The sequence below is a fragment of the Excalfactoria chinensis genome, chromosome 16 (assembly GCF_039878825.1).
Source record: "Excalfactoria chinensis isolate bCotChi1 chromosome 16, bCotChi1.hap2, whole genome shotgun sequence".
In the NCBI taxonomy this organism is placed as follows: Eukaryota; Metazoa; Chordata; class Aves; order Galliformes; family Phasianidae; genus Excalfactoria; species Excalfactoria chinensis.
Window position 1 is genome coordinate 6,627,124 of NC_092840.1, and position 18,980 is coordinate 6,646,103.

General features: G+C 40.4%; 1 protein-coding gene across 2 annotated transcripts in view; it reads right to left on the reverse strand.

Moving 5' to 3' along the window:
• Positions 1–1,524: 1,524 nt before the first annotated feature.
• Positions 1,525–18,980, reverse strand: part of MLXIP (MLX interacting protein) — a 43,212-nt gene continuing 25,756 nt past the window's right edge. The window contains exons 6-17 of one of the 2 annotated variants that reach the window (XM_072351315.1): positions 18,619–18,790; positions 17,573–17,662; positions 16,960–17,051; positions 16,174–16,834; positions 14,763–14,884; positions 13,950–14,136; positions 13,347–13,471; positions 12,289–12,390; positions 10,462–10,589; positions 9,277–9,400; positions 7,106–7,235; positions 1,525–6,668 (exon numbers count right to left, since the gene is read on the reverse strand). In XM_072351315.1, coding sequence (XP_072207416.1) covers positions 6,547–6,668; positions 7,106–7,235; positions 9,277–9,400; positions 10,462–10,589; positions 12,289–12,390; positions 13,347–13,471; positions 13,950–14,136; positions 14,763–14,884; positions 16,174–16,834; positions 16,960–17,051; positions 17,573–17,662; positions 18,619–18,790 — 2,055 coding nt within the window. In that variant the 3' untranslated portion in view covers positions 1,525–6,546. Of the gene's footprint in view, positions 6,669–7,105; positions 7,236–9,276; positions 9,401–10,461; positions 10,590–12,288; positions 12,391–13,346; positions 13,472–13,949; positions 14,137–14,762; positions 14,885–16,173; positions 16,835–16,959; positions 17,052–17,572; positions 17,663–18,618; positions 18,791–18,980 lie in introns of those variants that run through there. The other variant, XR_011905432.1, reaches the window with a different exon arrangement.

Below are 18,980 nucleotides of genomic sequence, written 5' to 3' on the forward strand. Positions count from 1 at the left end.
GCAGGCAGCAGGGATGAGGGATGCGATGGGGTAACCTTTTGTGGATTTGCTTGCATTTTGTGATACTCAGTTTGTGGTGAATAATTTGCTTAAAGCAGATGTAAACCTACATTTTCGTGCTGTTCAAGAATTAGCAAAACCAGCCACAGAAAGAAGCTATTTCAGTAACCATTACTTTTGGCATATCAGTTACTGCTAATAGAATAGCGGCCTCACTGAAATCACCACAAAAATCAGTAGTAAAGAACCAGTGCTCTCCAGCCACAGTTTCCTCCCAGAGAGGCCTGATAGCATCGCTGCAGTACCACTGGCATTGCCATGCTTGGCCGAGAGCAAAGACAGGCCGAAGTGTGGTTTTATCACTGCTTAAGTAGCACTGCTCTTCGCTGCCTTCTACTAAAATGCTTTGTGTGATCAATTTAGAGATATTAAAAAAAAAAAAAAGTGAACAGAGTAAGAAAGCTGCAATATCTTCTCCTGAAATCACAGGCTGGACTCATTAGAATTTCTCAAACTATATTAAGGTTGAAGTCACCAGTCCCGAGAGGGACATTGACAAGCACCAAGCCTTCAGCAATGAGTTTAAAATAAAATCCCTGCTCTCAATCATCTGAAGCAGTAATCTGTAACATCCCAGCAGGGAAAGGAAACAAAAAAAATACCCAAGAAACAAAATACAGTCCTTAAAGGAAAAGGTGTAATACTTCTCTTTTTTGTTTGTTTTTCAATGGATTTAAGCAGCTTAATATCTAACACTGACACCAGTTCCATCAGAATAACGTGTTGTCCAACCTCAGCACTGCTCAGCAGAGTCCACTCTCCAGGCATTATGTCAACCGAGAGTCCCAAATCCAGTCCTGCAAGAAAATAAGAGCATCAGGGCTCAAGATGCTGGTACAGCACTGACAGACTTAAGAGTTTTACCTTTCTTAGAGAAACACCAAAGCTACTTTTGAATGACTAACCTCTAAGCTAAAAGACATGTAATGGACTTCTGTCAGCCTAACTTTATCATGAGAGCTCATTCTCACTGTTTCACTTAATATAATCAGCAACAATCGAGGTCTGTTCACTCTAGGAACACATCAAAACCTCAGTAAATTTGGAGAATAACGTCATGTAAAACGTGGAAGGACAGACTGTGTTACAAGGTAAAGAAATGAAGAAACGTATGCCCTGCTTTAAGTAAGCCCATCAGAGTGAGCTAATTCTTACAGCCAAGAAGGGCACAAGGGGCACCAAGTCACTTAAAGACTCCAACCTTCAAAAGCTCATCAGCAGATATAAGCCTCACAAAGGGAAACACAAATGCAGGGATCCCAAAGGAGTGACTTCAGCACAGCTAATGTTGAGATGAGCCTTTGTCACCTTTCAGAGTTGCTAAATGGAAGGTACGGTGCTAGTCCTGCTCCAAGAAGACTTCCACTTACCATTTCCCCACCTCCAAGCTGAATTCAGGTAAAAAAGAAAAATAAAGACATTACAACTAATTTCTTCCAAAAAATAACCTTTATTGTTTTTTGTTGTAAATATAAAAAAATGCATTGCACAATATAACAGACCTACTGAAAAGTGCTACATATCAACAGCACAACAGACGTTGTGTCATGCAACAGAAGAGGAAACCTAGGCAAAGCAAAAGAACAACCTGAAGTCCTCAAACCTCCAAGCTTTTTTTCTTTCCAACAACAAGAATGAACTCCACTCACTTAAATACACTTAAATACAAGATTAGAAGAAATTAAGCAATTTGTTCATTATATTGTTAATTAAGAGGATTATTCCTGACATCTTTTGATTCAAAATTCTGTTCATGTTGGAAATGTTCAGATATAAAAGCAAATCAGACAACGGCTAGAAAGTCTTTCTATTATGTACCTGGGTGTATTTCCTTGCAATTGAATCAAGTTTTACAGATCAATCTACTTTTTGGTACTACCACTTCTGCTCTAACACAGAAAATAAGCGTGAAATCCATCCAAGAATGAAAGCAAAGCTGAGGCCTCAGCTGATGTTGTGGAAACAGTATTGGGGTCCCATACAAGAAAGCCTTCAAAAGTGAATGATCTCTGAAGTGGAGGTATATAAATTGAAAGAGAAATAGTAAAACTCCTGTTATCTTACCTCCAAGTCATCAAGAGCTGTCCACATTCTTCTGAGATTGGTAGGCCCTAAAGCACCTAAAACTTCAGATTTTGGGCATTTTCCCTTGCAAGAAAGGTGCAAAGGAACAAGTTAAAAAAGAAAGAAATAAAAAGGCCAATATGGTTGACTACCAACGCTATTTTAGCATTATCTTCTATCTGGGAGCATATCGGACATGGAAGAGCTTCCAAATAATTTGGAATAAAGAAGCATTATGTAACTGAATGCAACCACTCCTCTCACCTCCATCATGAGAACACAAGCATACACATGCAAAGAAAGAACATAAACCCAAGGATGCAAAGTAAAGGGGTGCTATCTTCAAACACAGTTTGACTGCCCTTTGACTGATCGTGCAATTCCAGATTTAGAGATTTAAATGTCTTTATCTTTACTAGGTTTTTGTCAAACTTCTTGGTGGGTGCGTCTCTGTGTACAGAAGGATTAAGAAGTCAGCAAGAATGAGGTGATTTTTTTCCATACATATATACATACACACCCACACACAATTTTTCACAGCCCCAGTTTCAGCACACAACCTCCAAAATGCCACGCAGACAACACGCTCCTCCTAAAACCAAGGAAATCCTTGCTTTGCCATTTCACCAAATTTTCCATGTAGTATCAAGTCAGGGGTAAGAATGTATGATTTGCATCAGATAAATACAGGACCCCAAGATATAAGGCACAGGTGGTAGCATTCTAGTAAGCCTGCCTTGAAGAAAGGCTTCCCTGGTGGTCTAGAAAAGCACGGAAGAACACAGCAATTGGATCCAATGGTATTAATTGAGAATCCAGCTTTTGTGCAGAGATTAGACTCTCCAGATGAAGCAAGCCCTTGTTTCTGTCTGTACTACTAATTTCTTCACTATCATTTGCTCCTGGACTTTCCCTGCTTATTCCTCCTGTTAACAGATTTATATACTTCCTTTCAAGCTTATCAGATAACAAGTTCCCTAGAACTTCTGTGTGGGGACGGGACCCTCTGCTGTGTACCAACTAACATAACTCAAGGTCAGAAGGCACCACTAGACAACCTCAATTTGACCCTGCGTGTAGCACAGGCAAGAGATATATAAATATTTTATATATTTGACTGAATATGAGTCATACTTGCTCATATGGGAATTCTTTGTAAGTCCAGGAGCAACCAACTGAAGACAGATACGCATCATCTGTAACTCTGCGTAGACTATAGGCACAGTGTGTTTTGCTGCTTAATGTACTTTGATGATCCACAGGAAGTCAGACTGCTGAAGTCAAAGAAGAAAGTGGTATTAAGTTGTTCTGGTTTTTTCTTTTTGTTGTTTCCCCCCCTTTTTTTTTTTGTTAAAGCTGAAATATATTATTTAGAGTCCTCAGTCAGGAAGACAGAAAGACTAAGCAGCTTAAATATACAGCAAAGTAGGAATCTAGGCAAGAATTAATACATACACAGTCAATTCGTTTTCATACCAATCCTCAGCACTTCTAATGTGCAGAGATGAGATATATGATAGCTTTATCCTCCTGTTTCCATATGAAGTGAAATCACAACCCTCACAAAACTAATGGGTAAGAGAAAAAAAGAGATCTGATTTGCAATAACTGGGTGATGAAAATACACTGAATCACTGCTTCAAAGAGTCACCACATCATTTCTGGTAATTGCACTACGTGGAAACTATCTTTTCACTACTCCTTCCCTCCCTCCTACACTCTTGCCTAAGTAAGCAATCTCTGACTTGATTTTCTCCCTTTACACTTTGTTAAGATTTGTGGTCTTTTCAAAGTGCCATGAGCTTTTTTTTTCTCCACCAGAAATTATTAAATTAAGCACTTTCCCCTCCAATTGTGACCAACTCACACTACAACGAATGTGATGTTTTTTTCCATCCACAACAAAACCATTAATGGGTAAAAGTTGCAGCAGTTCACTCATACTTCCCACCCTTCCTATTCCTTTAAGGTCCCTTTTGACTTCCAGTTCACTCAGATTCCAACCAGTAAGATCTAAGCTCAGAAGTCACCATACTTGCCTGGGTTTTGAGGCATGGCTGCACTGCACGCTTTGCTTGTTGAGACGTCACTGCTACAACTGCAACCACAACTGCAGGTGCTGGTAAAAACTTGGTAAAAAATCAGGCACAATCACTGCCTGACAAGCAGGAAAATAATGCAAGGAAGTCACTCAGAACATGCTCATCTGAAAAGTATAGCAAAAACAAGTGGATCTGTTCTTGGACTATTTGTCTAATGAAGTGTTTCTAGAAAACCAGAGACGTACTTTTAATATGCAAATATGCACGTAGATATCTATGTATCTCAGTGAGATAGCCCAGTAAAGAACTTGAGGGACACTCCCCAGCAAATCACAGAGTTAAGTGATTCCACTGGCATCAGGTTCACAGTGGAAAAAAAAAAAAGAATTACAATACTAATTAAAAAATGATTTTACACTAGTTCATAGACTCATTGAATGACTTGTGTTGGAAGGAACCTTAAAGATCCCCTAATTCCAATATATTTTATCCAGATGCATCCAAAATAATATTACTAATTTGATAAAATAACACGTATGAAAGACTGGGATATGGGCCCTCCCTAGAAAAACTATTTACTAATTGCTCTAACAGTCTTTATACATTGTTTTATTAAATCACCACCCCCAGAAGTCCCTTTCAGCTCCCCCACTCCACAACTCACAGTACCTCCACTCCAGGAACAGACCCTGCGTCTAACTTTTGGTGTATTCTTCTTGTTAAAGTCCTGCTCACACGTAAGAAAACTCTGCAACGAAAGCCAATAGCTGCAACATCTCATGATGACAAGAAGGAAAAAACCCAGCACTCTCCACGCCTAGTCTTGATCCCCAAAACCTACTGCCACTTTTTAAGGTTTGTCCCACTAAGTGGGAAGGATTGGGCTCAGCACAGCGTTACTGACTCCATTTCTGAATGTGTAATAATCCACATTTTGTAGCTACTCTTTATATTAGCGCTGTGGTAGCCTGCTCATCGCCTCCACACAGCCTGTGTTCCAAATTGGCAGAAAACTACTTGGAGGAGGTACCAGGGAAACTTTGTCCACACTTTGCACAGCTCTAAAATATCAGAATCAAGTAAGGCATGAAAATACGTGGGTCACAGGATCGTTCCAGACCAAAACATGAACAATTGGCCAAAATGAATATTCCAGCATCGTCTGAGGATGGACAGATAATATCAACTGTAACAAGACTCAGCTTATCTGCAGCAAAGGACAGTTACTTGCAGAGACTGCAACAGAGAATCATTATACAGTATTTCCAATTTTAAACACATCTTTATATGTTTTAAAGTTTATATTGAACATAACTGTCCCATACAGACCAAGCTTGGCTAAGTCCTTCAGGCTTTTTAAATAGGAGGCGAAAAGAGCAGGCAAAGAAGACTAAAGAAACTAAGAACTGGCTATTAGCTGGTATGGCTTGCTACAGTTCCTGTGATAACATAAAAGCCAACTTCTTAATGCTCAGAACTGAAGTTCTGTCTTTGAAGCACTACAACATTTATCTATAGATGTGTTTTATACGTGCACATTTTATGAGGAAGGCAGATGAACTCCACAAAGTGCAAGAAAACAGCTTACAGATTAAAGGAATACAAAATTCATGTTTCTATCCTGACTGTAGAATCTGCAAGCTAAAACTGCTTTCTTGCACTTACTGCAATATTACATTATTGCAATGGCTATATCAGGAAAAATAATAAAAATGAACTGCTTTATTTGCTAGAAAATAAAGCGTGTTTTGAAGCTGATCATATGCAATGGTACACTCATTAAAATTAAAATACACAAAACAGCCTGAGATTTTAATTCTAGTATTTTCCACAAGTTGACATCACTGACAGATTTTTCTTCTCCTTTGGTTTTTAACATGATCTTGTTTAATTTTAATTTTTACCATTCAAGTAAAACAAATGGAACTGAAGACCAGAAAACAAAATAAGAAGCACATTTTGTTTACCAAAACTGCAAGTATTTTTCCCCTCCAAGGGAACATTCTTTGATGTACAAGATTTACACTTCAGAGAACTTCGCACTTGAAGCTGTTTTCCAGAAAGATGTTCGTTGCATTCAGATGCATGCTGCATTGATGGAGATATATTGCTGCCTGCAGGATTGAATCCTGCTGTATTTACCTGAGCTTGGTGTTCTCACTTGACGGAGCAGAGCACAGCACTGAAGAGGAATCAAGACGTTACAAACAACGTTGCATCACACTTCAACAAACTCTGAAGGCAGAACCAGATGCTCCAAACAACGTCTTGATGATGGAGAGAATTCTTTCTAAAGTGCACCAACTGAAAGGAGACTCACCAGGCTGCTAGACTGGCATGTTCTCCACCCCTTGTACAAGTAACTCCTTGTCTTTGGTTGTTAGGTTTCACCAGCTGTTTCATTCGTCCTGCTGACTGCCTCAGTAGCTTGCTCCGGGAGGCGTGATGGATCTGACAGGACTGAGGTGCTTACACTTAGCTGCCGAAGGCTGCTCAACACCACTATTAAAAAATAAAAGCCAGAGAAGTATGAAAAAGCCTTTAGTCTTAATGCAAACAGTTCCATGCAGAACAGCATGCAAATTCTGTAAGGCTGTAATGATGACAGAATTATGAAAACACTTCTAAAAAACATGCATACTTGCACATATGGTAACAATAAGATGTGTAAGAACTGTGCCCAGAGAACAAGGAATAAAGGAGTACTATTAGGCAACTCTGACTGTGAATGTAAACAGTTGCTGATTTTTAAAGATGCAAAGGGTAAAAAATGATGTCCGATCGAATGGTCATTTTAATGGGATATACAAACTTCAGAAACCTTTTCCTTCATGAGACAAATCCCAGTGCTAAACCTTACTCCAACTGAAGCTGAACATTTGAACTCTAAATGCAGCTTGAGACAATCCTGAATTACTGCTTGATAGAAATTCACTTACTTGGCCTCAGAACAGGGAGGGAACAGTGCTGATCCAGCCAGGCTATTGCAGTTTGATTCAGATCTTTAAAGCTTGTTGTCGAAACCATTCCATTGAAGGACTCAAACAACGGCTTAATAATAATGCTGAACTGCAAATCAAACGTTAAGGGTGACAGCAAAGAAGGAGTTCAAAACATTCTAAGGGAAAAAAAACACAGCTCAAACTACAGGGAAAAATTGGAACTTCAGTTGCTAGTTCTACCAATATTGGTTAATTTTTGTAAAATTCCTGTATCTGAGATCAACCATCTCCAGCAAATCAGCTGCATGCTAAGAACTATCAGGTTCTTCCTTTAGCTTTCTGTAGTTATTGACTGCAAGGATGGGCCATGAGCTGCCAATAATGTTCCTTGCAGTAAAAGAGAAGACAGAACTCTCACCCTGTAACATATTAACATGTATAGAGCATCACCAAAAGCCTTAGTTGGCTGCATCTCTCAGGCTTTCAAAACAGTTCACTATAACACTGATGTGGTAACTCACCAAGTAAATATACCTATAGCTTAGAAACTATTATCATATAATTAGCTTCTAAAAAACTCATCTGAAGGCTCAGAATTTGTGGTTTTACCCTGTTATCCAAGATGGGATTTTCAGACTACAGTCAGCAATGTGTGAGAATGTGGCCAAAGTGATGTCCATGTTGTCATACATTCCTATCTTCATCACCGTTGCTAACAATCAAGGTAGGTCCAGCAACTGCCTGGAATACTCTAGGGGATTTACATGCGGTTACGGACTTGTACAGAGTGACTGTACCACTGTACCCTTCTGCTGATATTCTACTATTTGTTAAGTACTTCATCCTTGGACTATCTCCAGTAGCCCAAGAACAGATAACTCATTTTCCTCTCATACGCAACAGAAACCATAGCATTCTCATATTTGTAAAGAAACTGCCCTTCTCTCTCTTACAGTCATTTCATAAGGAGATTTTAAAAAAATACCACTCACCTCTCAGTCTTGTAATTTTTAGTGCATGACATTCAGAAATATGTCAGCAGCACTTGAGGTTTCTATCCACTGTTGGACAACTGTCCCCTCACAGCTACAAGGAGAAGCTGAGAAAGACTACTTAGCCTGTCAACCTTCTATTTTACCAATAGCATTTCATACTAAACACTCAACTACATTTTATTGTTACATTAAAATTCTGCTGATTTTTCAATAAAGTGAACTTTTATAACTCACTTGAGACTGCTTCAGAGTTAGTGCTACTACTGCACCAAGTGACTGCAGTGAGATCTTGCTGAGAATAATTACGTAAAAGGATCCTAAAAGGGAGAATTTGACTTTCTAGGACTAACATGAATCAAACATCAAAAAATAAAACATTTTCACATACTGGGAGTATTAACAGTGCTGTTCTTCATGCATGTTCTTATACACTCTGATAATAAGTTGCCAGGAAGGATAACCATCAGAGTATAAAAACAAAGTGTATGTGTAAATATGAACATACAAAAGCTTAATGAGAAGAAGGAAAGCTAATGCTTCTGCCCATGAATAACTACACTCCTGCTCTGCAAATTACTAACATCCCTAAACTGACTCAGGCTAATCGTATTTGATGCAAACTAGTACATTTGGATTAGCTAACCTGGTTCTATCCTCTGCTTGTGGAATTCCACCTCTTGTTCATCTGTAAATGAGCTACTGGCTTTGGAGAAGTAAAGAGAAACTATGTTGGTTCACAGTCATAATGAAAGACAAAAGAAATCTGGGGGGAAAACAGGGAAAAGTGTGCAAGTTTTCAAAACTGCCACAACAGTTTCAGTAACTGCCTATAATAACTTTTTTCTTTAAGTGATCTTTGCTGTTCTCAATAATTCTTTACAAAAAGCGAACAAAAACAACAGTCAGAAACACTTAATTGCACATTTCTTTAAGTATAATAACCTAATGCCTTTGTGCCACGTTTCTTTCAAGTTACCTCCAATACTATGAACTGAACAAATCCTGCCTCACAACAGCATATAAAGTATTTCCATACATAGATGTGAATGAAGGATCTGGACACACATTACTTCAAACAATATGGCTGAAAGTCACAACACTAAAACCCAAGTTCTTGCTTCAGAATATGTTAGTATCAAACCTCAGGTTCAGCAGGTCAATATGAAAGGATACAATCCAGAACTTCCAGTTCTGGAGGGTATTATTTCTTACGTACTCATCAAACATACTCCTTATGTGGTCAAACCTTTGCCGTGTTACTGGAACACCAGTAGCAGGGAGCCGCTGTTGGCAAGAACTGACAAGAAGATTTGAGGTCAGAAACTCCACCAGTAAGGACAAACTTCTTTTATAGACTAAACTATAGCAAGAGAAATGTGTGCAACCCCAGTATCTCAGGCTGAGGTGGTTTCCCTCTGCATGACCCCCTACTCTGAATTTATTTGTTACATTCAGAAATACACAGTTTTCCAATCAATTGTGTTTATATTCATGCAGCAAAGCAATTTTTCAAGCCGCTACAAACTCCTTTTTACAAGCAACACCACTGAAAGCAGAGCATAACAGAACAAAGTAGTTTTTGGTATCCACTCAGAAAAAGGCACATGAGGAGTCAAGTTAAAACTTAGAGACTAACTCCTGAACAGTGTTAGAGAGCAAAATGGTACAAAGATTCTTAAGAAACAGATCAATTTAAAATAAAACCAAACAGAAGTTACCATATTTCCTTTTTTCTTTCTTTTTCTTCTTTTATAAGAAAAGGAAAGATTTTGATTTGCTGTTGAGTCTAACACAATGCCTAAGCCTAACACATTCATATATAGAAGAAAACTCACAGGGGTTCTCAACATGCTTTTCAGCAGCACGTAACTTATCATAAACCCACAGAGGAAACACCAGGAGGGTGAACTGACTTATCAGTTATGTTCAGTCAGCGACATGCCCCGTGATTCCAAGTCCTGTGTAATCAACCATATTGCTTCCAGTAAAACTGAGTGCACGAGGAAAGAAAAGTGCAGCAAAGCCATCATGAAGAGCAGGAGCATTTCATCGCCCAGTGAGCCTAACTTTAAAAAAAAAAGAATCATCACCGGCTCCTCAGAATTCTATCCAATCTAATGCATCTTTTCTGATGCTGCCGTTGTTGTGCATTCACACTCAGAGCTTGCTGAAAATCCACAAGATTGGCTACCAATGCCCATCCCATAACAACTTTGCTTTTTGTTTGGAAGTTGGTAGCACTTCCATTCAGTACCCATCTGTTGTTTGGCATGACATCTGAGGCAAACATCCCCTGCTGTTCGCCAAAGCAACATTCAAGCTGCTCTGCTTCATGACAGAAATCTCCCAAAATCTCACATGATGGCAGCGTTTAGCTCCTCGATTTCTTCCCGAAGGCGCCTGGTTTCCTCTTGCATCTGTGTTCTTTCCTGCTGTAGTTTAGCGATATATTCTACTGTTTTCTGGAGAGTGATTGCATGGCTGATCTAGACCAAACACAAACATAGAGCTCACTTTCTGGAACAAAGCTAGATGGATGAAGAATTTGCTTCCAACCTGCGGTAACACCCAGAAAAGCACTTCAGCACCTTTTAATTTCCTTCACCCTGCCAAAGCACACATAGGCACACAGAAACGCTTAATACTGAACTCCTCATTTATCTCACTCCCGTCTGCACACTAATACAGAGAAAATGGCTGCAGAGGTTGTTTTCTTCCCCAGATCACATCTTTTCTATTCAATATATTCAAACCGTTTATTTCATGTTTGATCCTCTATAAGTGCTGGCAGTACTGAAGGATGTGCTGCACCAGCTGAAAAAATTATTGTGCTGTTAGAAACATTGTTCCTGGCTGACAACTTAGTCTGGGAAGCCTGAAGTTGTTCAAAACAGAAGGCATCATGGCTCAGCTATCACCAAGGGAGACAGACAATGTCACACATCTTCTTAAAATACACTTTCAGTTGAGAGGAAACAATTAAAAGCCTGTACTTCAGAAATCAACATCACTAGCTTTGAAATAGGCTATAAAGACAAGCAGCGAGATTCTGATAATTTGTTGCCTAAACAGAGAAAATAAACAACATAAACACATTCGTGTGATGACAAGCTTTCATACTCTGCCCGTTTCAGGAGGCAGAGGTATTTAAAGGGCATCCAGAAAGGTGCTGTGCAGAGAAAGCTGTGCTTTAATGACTTTAGTTTCAATTTAGTGAACTAAGATTAAACAGCATCAGAGTAAGTTCTTAAGCTTGACAAGGAGAAGGGGCTTTTTTCCTTTGTAAATCTATGCACAAAAAAAAACCAACAAAAAAACAAATGACAGAAAAACTGAGAATATGAAAAAGGCTGTTGGGTACAAGGGCAAATTCTTGAAGGCAGAAGGGTGATATCAGATGTCAGGAATGAAAGAGAGGTTTTCAAAGCAACCTACAATGGTCACAGACTCCTAATTGCACTCGGGAAGTAACAGACTAATAAGTGTAGCAAGTTTTAGAAATTTCAGTGGACATTTTTGGACATGTGTGAATGGTAACTGCAGTTGGACAGCATTGCTCTGCCATGCTCTTAGCTGTGGTTAACACAGCATGAAGCCTCTGCTAACAAACTGCTCAAAGAGGTGTGTTTATTAGCTCAGCCCAAGTGTCAAGGCATATTTTGCCAGTTCAACATCTTGTCAACAGCATCTGCACCTGAATTCTGTCTAGTTCACTGTTCAGGCAGAACAAGCTCACAGTACTGACTGGACACAGCTTTTTGAGTTCAGCTCTGGAGACCAGAAACACTCTAGAACGGATATAAAAAGGCAATACAACAGAAGTAAAAGTGACCTAACAGTAAATGTAGCTATTCTATGCTACAAGTGTAACAAAATCTTCATTACTGGGGTTCTAGCAACAAGAATTGTAAATATCAGTTTTATTATTTCCCTGCTGGCTTTAAAGCTGCAGTCTCTCATCAGAGAGGACTTTTGAACATTTGAAGCTGCATCAACATACCTAAGGGGCTCTTGCACATTGACCTTAAGCCATGACTTTATCATTTTCTCTTTCTAAGCCTCTCATATTCAGTGTCTTCACTGACTAAAGGGCATAGTCAGTCAATAGCGGAGAGATAGCAATTCTTTGTCAGCATGGCTTTCTTAAACTCCCTATTAAACCACTAGTGCTGCCAAGTTACTTACCGACTTGGAGTTTGCTGAAACCAAGCTGTTCAGGGTGCTGCAGCCAATCCTGATATTAAACCTTCGTTTCTGTTCTGATGAAATACGCTTCATTCTTTGAGTCTGTGTAAATAAAATCATGCTGTTTTCCTTTACTGTTCTACTGCTACTATTATTTCTGCTATTCAAGTCCACAGTGTCATTTTTGTTGAACTGTGGCATTCATTGTCTTCCCAGTCCAAGCCAGAGGATTATAAACTTGCAAATGATTTAAGTGATTAAAAAGAAACATGCAGAGTATTAAATTCAATTCTAAACCTTGCAGAAACCTTTGCTTCCAGCAAAACCCTTAAAAAAAAATAAGGGGTTTTCTCTCTGAGAATGTGTTTTCCGCAGAAAGTAGTTAAGTCGTTCAGTCACTGCCCCAAACCACAGAAAATGCGAGAAAATACAGCACAGATTTCCAGTGCCCTCCAAGTTTTGCCAACCAGAAAAAAACATTACCAAGCAATACAGAAGTGTTTAACTCAACTAAGAATGCCAAGGAGCAAGGAGAGTACATCTGGAGACAAGGAAGCAACACTTTCTCTCTCATCTTTCAGAAAAATTACTGTCAATACACATGCAAAGCAATTCCTGCTCACACAAGTGTCTTCAAGTAGCCGTGAACAGCCACCATGCCCATCGCTCCACAGCACCTTTTCTTTTAAGAAAACTGCTCCATCTAGTGGCTACTTTCCCCACTACTGGCCTGTCCTAAGAACCTGTTCCTCAGAAAAAGAAGAAAGGAATTCACCCTATTTTACTCCTGAAATATTTCACAGCTCTAACCGTAGAGTTTTTGTAGCTGCTTCTCTGTAGGGCAGCAAAGCACCACTGGAGACACGTTAGCTCACTCAGCAGGTCAAGAACTCATCTTAAATTGAACAGAGCAACACAGATGGAACATAAGCCAAGCCCTCAAGCACAAATATTCCACTGTTCCTGAAGCACAGCTTACTCTGAAGTCTACGCTTAGATACCAGGGGAAAAAAAGTGACTAAGGCAAAGAAAAGCACCTGAAAGGACAGAATACACACCTTAAGTGCAGCCATTTGACAATCAGTGGCAAGTTTTCCTGAGCAGCTGTTCTGAGGGGACTGTGGGCTGGGGCTCTGCTCTGAGGTGCAGGGGGAAGCCTGGCCAGAATTCTGACAGTCTCGACCTTCATAAAAGAAGAAAGACAAGTCATTAACAAACAATATTCTGCAGCAAATACAATTGTTGTGCAGACTCTATTTGGAATACAACTGAAATGCAACAGACATCTATGTTATATTCATTGATAGCACAACCACATGCTACACATGGTAGAAAATGTCAAGATTTCTGGAAAAGTTCAGTATTCCAGGGCACAATGTTAATGACATCCTGAATAGCAATAAATCAAACTCCTTTCATATCCACACAAACACACACACAAAATCAAAATCACACAGGATCCAATTCCACTATGGTACTAGACTCCCCCATTTGAAGCCATAATAGCCAGGGACACGGGATAATACTTAACATTTAAGCCATCTACCAGCAAAACCAGCATAGAATACTGAAATCTTCAAGGCCCATTTACACCATACCTAATCAATGGAAACACACCTGCACCGTGCAGGGGAGAGAATGCTTACAAGATTATAACTTACTAGGTGTAGGTGAGGGAACTTGTGAACTGGTACCGTGGGAAGGGATTTGCTCTCCTTTCACCAGCACATCCTGGACTACATTAGTAGAGAAGAGGTGTGAGACCGTGGACTGGCTTTGCTGGCTACTTGACGCTTGTTGTACTGGACCAACCAGAATGTTACTGCGGAACTCCGTCACCCCAGGAGCCTGGGAACAGCATGGAGGACAAACAAAGAAAAAGGGAAAGAAAGAATGAGAGAAGGAGAAAACAAAAAGGAAAAAAAAAAGTATTTGTTACCTTGTCTTTCATTAAAAGTAACAAATTAATACACACCTACCAATCTGATGACATGAAACTGATAACTTAGGGAACTGTCGGGCACTGAAACCAGAATCCCTTCAGAACTTAATGTAGTATTACAACACAGCAACAGCACAACATACTAAAATCTAGTTCCATCTTTCTGTATACTACGTACTGGAAAACCCACTCATAAACTCTAGGCACACTTTCCAACCTGTAAATAGAAAGACAAGTGCCTTAGGTTCTATCTACCTTCTGCATGATTAATTAAAAGCAGAAACCATCCCCCCTAGGAGTACAGTGCCCCTATTTGTAATCATACCGTGAGACAGAGGCTGTAAAATTAGATAGCACTTTCAGGCCTGCAAAGTACTTAAAATAAAAGTAAGCAAACATAATTCAGACTGCACATATATGCTGGTAACAGTTGAGAACTGGTGCATTAATTACCTTCTTGAGCACATTACGGCTCTAACAACTTGCAAAAACAGACCATAAGAAAACCGAACATTTTAAAGATTCTCCTTACTCTGGCAATTCCAGCTGGTGCAATTGCAACATTAGACTGAGACATGGCAGGCGTCAAAATCCCCTCTCTTTTTAAAGGTGTGGGAGTTACAATCACAGCTCTGGACTGTCCCTGAAAGGCAGCTGAAGAACACAGTTAAGTTAGAACAGGTAACGAGACAAAAAAAAAGAAAAAGGAAGGTGAAGATTATTATGTATGAAATTATGAACACACTGGGCACTGAACAGGGGAATGGGCACCTATGCTGTACTATTTCACTGCCAAACTGTTAGTTGTGGTGGTCCAAGAGGAAGTGAAAAAGCACTGGTAAAGCATACAAGGGGTGAGGAACAAAGATGTACCGCATATACCAGGGACAAAGACTTTCTGATCACTAGAGTTGTTTACAACACTTTACTAGGTAAGTAACATCTTGGCTGATGTAAACACATGGACTTGTGCTTAATAAGCACTACAGACAGAAACGTTGCCAGGAACACCTGCTCAGTGACAAGCCCTGGCTGACATACCTACCACTTCGATAAGCCTAATTAAGGATAGTCCTCCTAGGAGGGATTTTCTTGGACTGTTGTTGCACATTCCAGGAAGCTGAGGTCACTCGGATCCCAGCCAGCACAAGTTTGAAAACATAATGCAGTAATTTCAAGACAAAGTTTGCTGCCTGTCCTGCTCTAGTCTTGAACTTACCTGCTAGAAGAACCACAAACAAAACCTTCTCTGCTCATACATGCTATTCTTGCCCTCATGAAATGCTAATGTCCCCAAATCACACCCAACATGAATTGGTTTCTCCTCACCCCAGTCCTGCTAAGCACTGATGATTTATGGAATCGTCTGTGGGCACATACCCATGCTTCCATCTGAACCAGAATCGCGGTCCACTTCAACAGCTGCTCCCTAACTGTACTCTGCCTCAAACAGTTTCAGGCAGGCTGAAATGAACATCAGAATATGCTCAAAGTGTTCTATAGTAATATATATTAACTGTATCGGTATCCTAGTGTTATAGGGCATGCTGGCACAAAAGCAGGCACAGTGACCTGCGCAGGATAACCAGCTGAGTCAGCAACAGGGACAGGCCTGCCATTCCCCATCTCACACAGTCTCCCTTGCCACACCACTGTGTGGCTGAATGTTTTGAAGGAGAGCTAAGAACAGCATTAAACACCAAAAACAAGTTTTCAGTAGCATAGGAGTTACACAGAGCTCTAGTCAACCAGACCACCTCCAATTCTCCCAGTCCAGAGCACCCCACTGTAGTATAGCCACATGCCAGTAGTTTGGAGGACCCCTGGCACACCACACCCTCAGGAAGCTGTATTTTTAATCATTATATAAACCAAGAAAAACAAGGTGTTCCCCTCCTGCTAGATCTGCTCAAAAAAGAATGTTAACCACCCGTTTTTCTCACCTGGGGTGATGAAGGCATTCTTTAACACTAAGGACACTGTTTCAGGCTTCGGAGCAGACACTACTTTTTGTGCCTGTTTGGGCCTTGTCCCAGCACTGGCCAGGGGAACAGCTTTGGGGAGTGCAAATGTCAGCTGGGACTGCAGCTGTGGCCGGGGCTGTCCCTGCAGGACAGTAGTCTGGAAAGCCAGGTTACAAGGCACTCCTGCTCCTGGTTGTTGTGTTGCCAGGACAAGGTTCTGGCTCTGGCTGAAGGTGGTGGCAGGTGCATTGTGCGTCAGTGTTGCAGAAGCTGTGTGGGTGATAACTGTAGATTCACAGAGGCCAAACTTCTGGGTTTCTGGTGCTGCAAAAGCAGATGGTGGAGTGCTTAAGCTAGTATTCAGAGGCACTGCTGGCAACGGGGACTGGTGCTGCTGTGCAGGTTGAAGCAGTGGCAAAGGCGTCTGAAACACTGGCAAAAAAGTCTGCGGCCCACTCAGAGACGAGTCAGGAGCAAAGTCTGACGGCTGGATGAAAGATCCCCCACTTCTGATGCTGGAACACTGGTCAGTGCCAACATCAGGAATGACAGGAGAAGGTACTGAGGAAGCAATCAGTCCATCGCTGATGTTCCCAGATGGAAGTGTGTTGGGCAGTGAGCCTGATGGCAGGACAGGAGACTGACAGAAAAGAAAAAAAAAGGACAGATTCAGATGCGGCCCCTTCAAGCTAAAGATCTTTTGCTCATGTTTAAGCCGTACATGTCTGCAATGAGGCTGTTTTAAACTCTGAGGTTCTCCCTTACCTGAGAAGAATGACTGCTGCTATCTGTTGTAGCTGAACTGACAGCAGACACAGAAGGGAAATAAGCACTGGAACGACTAGGTGTGAATAAATCTGAAATAAAAGAAGTCACCTATTACTCTTCTTCTAATGTTTATGGTACAGCACCATACCATGAAACACTAGAATTCCCAAGAATAGCAATATTATTTAGCAAGGAACAAAACCATGAGATTTTTACTTTATACAGCTAATTTAGCAATACGCTGTTGTCTTCTGGGAAAACTCATCTCTTCAGGGCAGACCTCACTTCTCACGCAAGCTGAGGATGAGGCAAAAAAAAAACCAACATACTATTCAAAGTTCACCCGTATATAGATGCTCAGGAGTTGATTCTCAGTGCAGTCCCAGAAAACTCAGTGATTTGATGCAGACTGAACAGAGGCCCAGCAAACAGATGCCACTTTTGACTTCCATATTTTGTGTTACCTTTGCTTAAATCTCTTCTTTCTAAAGAGTGTGGCTATCTGCAACATTTATCTTCTGTTTAACACTAGTTCTTAAACTAATCAAACACCAGTTCCTAAATCATTGCGATTTTTAAGAAATTAATTGACTATATACAAATTTCTTACCCTGAAAAGGCTCAAAAGTGTCCATGAAATCAAAATTTGGCTGGAGAGGAATAAGCCCTGGTTGAATCATGTCCGCATTTCCTAAATGCGCTGGAAAATTCAAGAGAGAGATCAGCTTTGTATCACTCGAACAGTAATTCACGCAGTAGGAATACGGCACTTAGCTAGAACACCAAGACATGCTGCACAGTCTGACTTGGTCTGGAATTTTACAGAAAAAATGCTGCAAAAGAAATTGAGCATCTGCCTTCTTTCAAAACTACTGCACAGCTCTGATAATGGATAATCACAGAACTTTCAACTGGTAAAAAGGAAAAGTAAAACTCTCAAGGTTCTCAGTAGCAGCTGAGACCTGGCTAGCATGGACACCTCACAGGCTTGTTGCTCCCAAACCTCCTGTCCTGCCCCTGCTGCACAACACGTCAGTTCACTGGCAATCACAACTTGAACAATAATATCTTAAAATAAGTCATTACCCATTTTGCTTAAAGTACACCTCATGTAAACTACAGTGGCTCTGGAGTTGCTCAGACAGCTCAAACTCCTACACAGCAAGGACAATGCACCATGGACATGCATCTGTTCTCTTATTAGTGATTCAGAACCTTCAGTCAGCAAGAGGTCAACAGAAACACACTGATCTTGGGATTGTTTTTACAGAAGATGTGACTCTCACTTTTTCTAAAGGACATACCAAAAGGTTTGGAAGCTAGAAAAAAAAAAAACAACCAAACAACTGCTTTAAATAACAACACCTTAATCATCACAGACACTAAATACTGCTCCTTGGGGATTTATTCAGAGCAACATTTGAGGGCAACACCAGGAAAAGTGGGGAAAAAAAAACACTAAGACAGAAATGAAATTTGGATGATTAACTGGGATTCAGTAACCTACGAACTATTCAATAGCTACATTCTCTGACTTATTTTAATCTGTCATCAAAGTAAGATACAATTTCTTAAGCAAGACTAGAAAAGCAACAAACAAGATTTCTCCTAGAGGTTCCCACTGCAAAATCAACACAGCTAACAGCCAACAAATACCTATCTCTCTGGGATTTGGCCAGGAAACCAACTGATGTGAAGACAGTGTGGAGAACAGGGTGTCGGTGAACTCAGACATAAGCATATCTGCATCCAAGAGGCTGCCCTCCTCCATAGGGACAGGGGTTTCTCTGCCATATCTTCTTTTTTGCCAGAGAACCACATCATCATCCTGCCAAAGGAAAAGTAAGGCTGCGTAGACAATGCTAAAGCATTCAGTTGCAGAAATATAAGAACAATTTTCACTTTTCAAATGGACAAAAACAGATCAGTGGTACTTTTATTAAAACTCCAGCTTACAGATTTGAACAACAAAACACTTCTACAGAAGTTAGTCCGTGTGCTAGCCAGTGTGGGAGAGA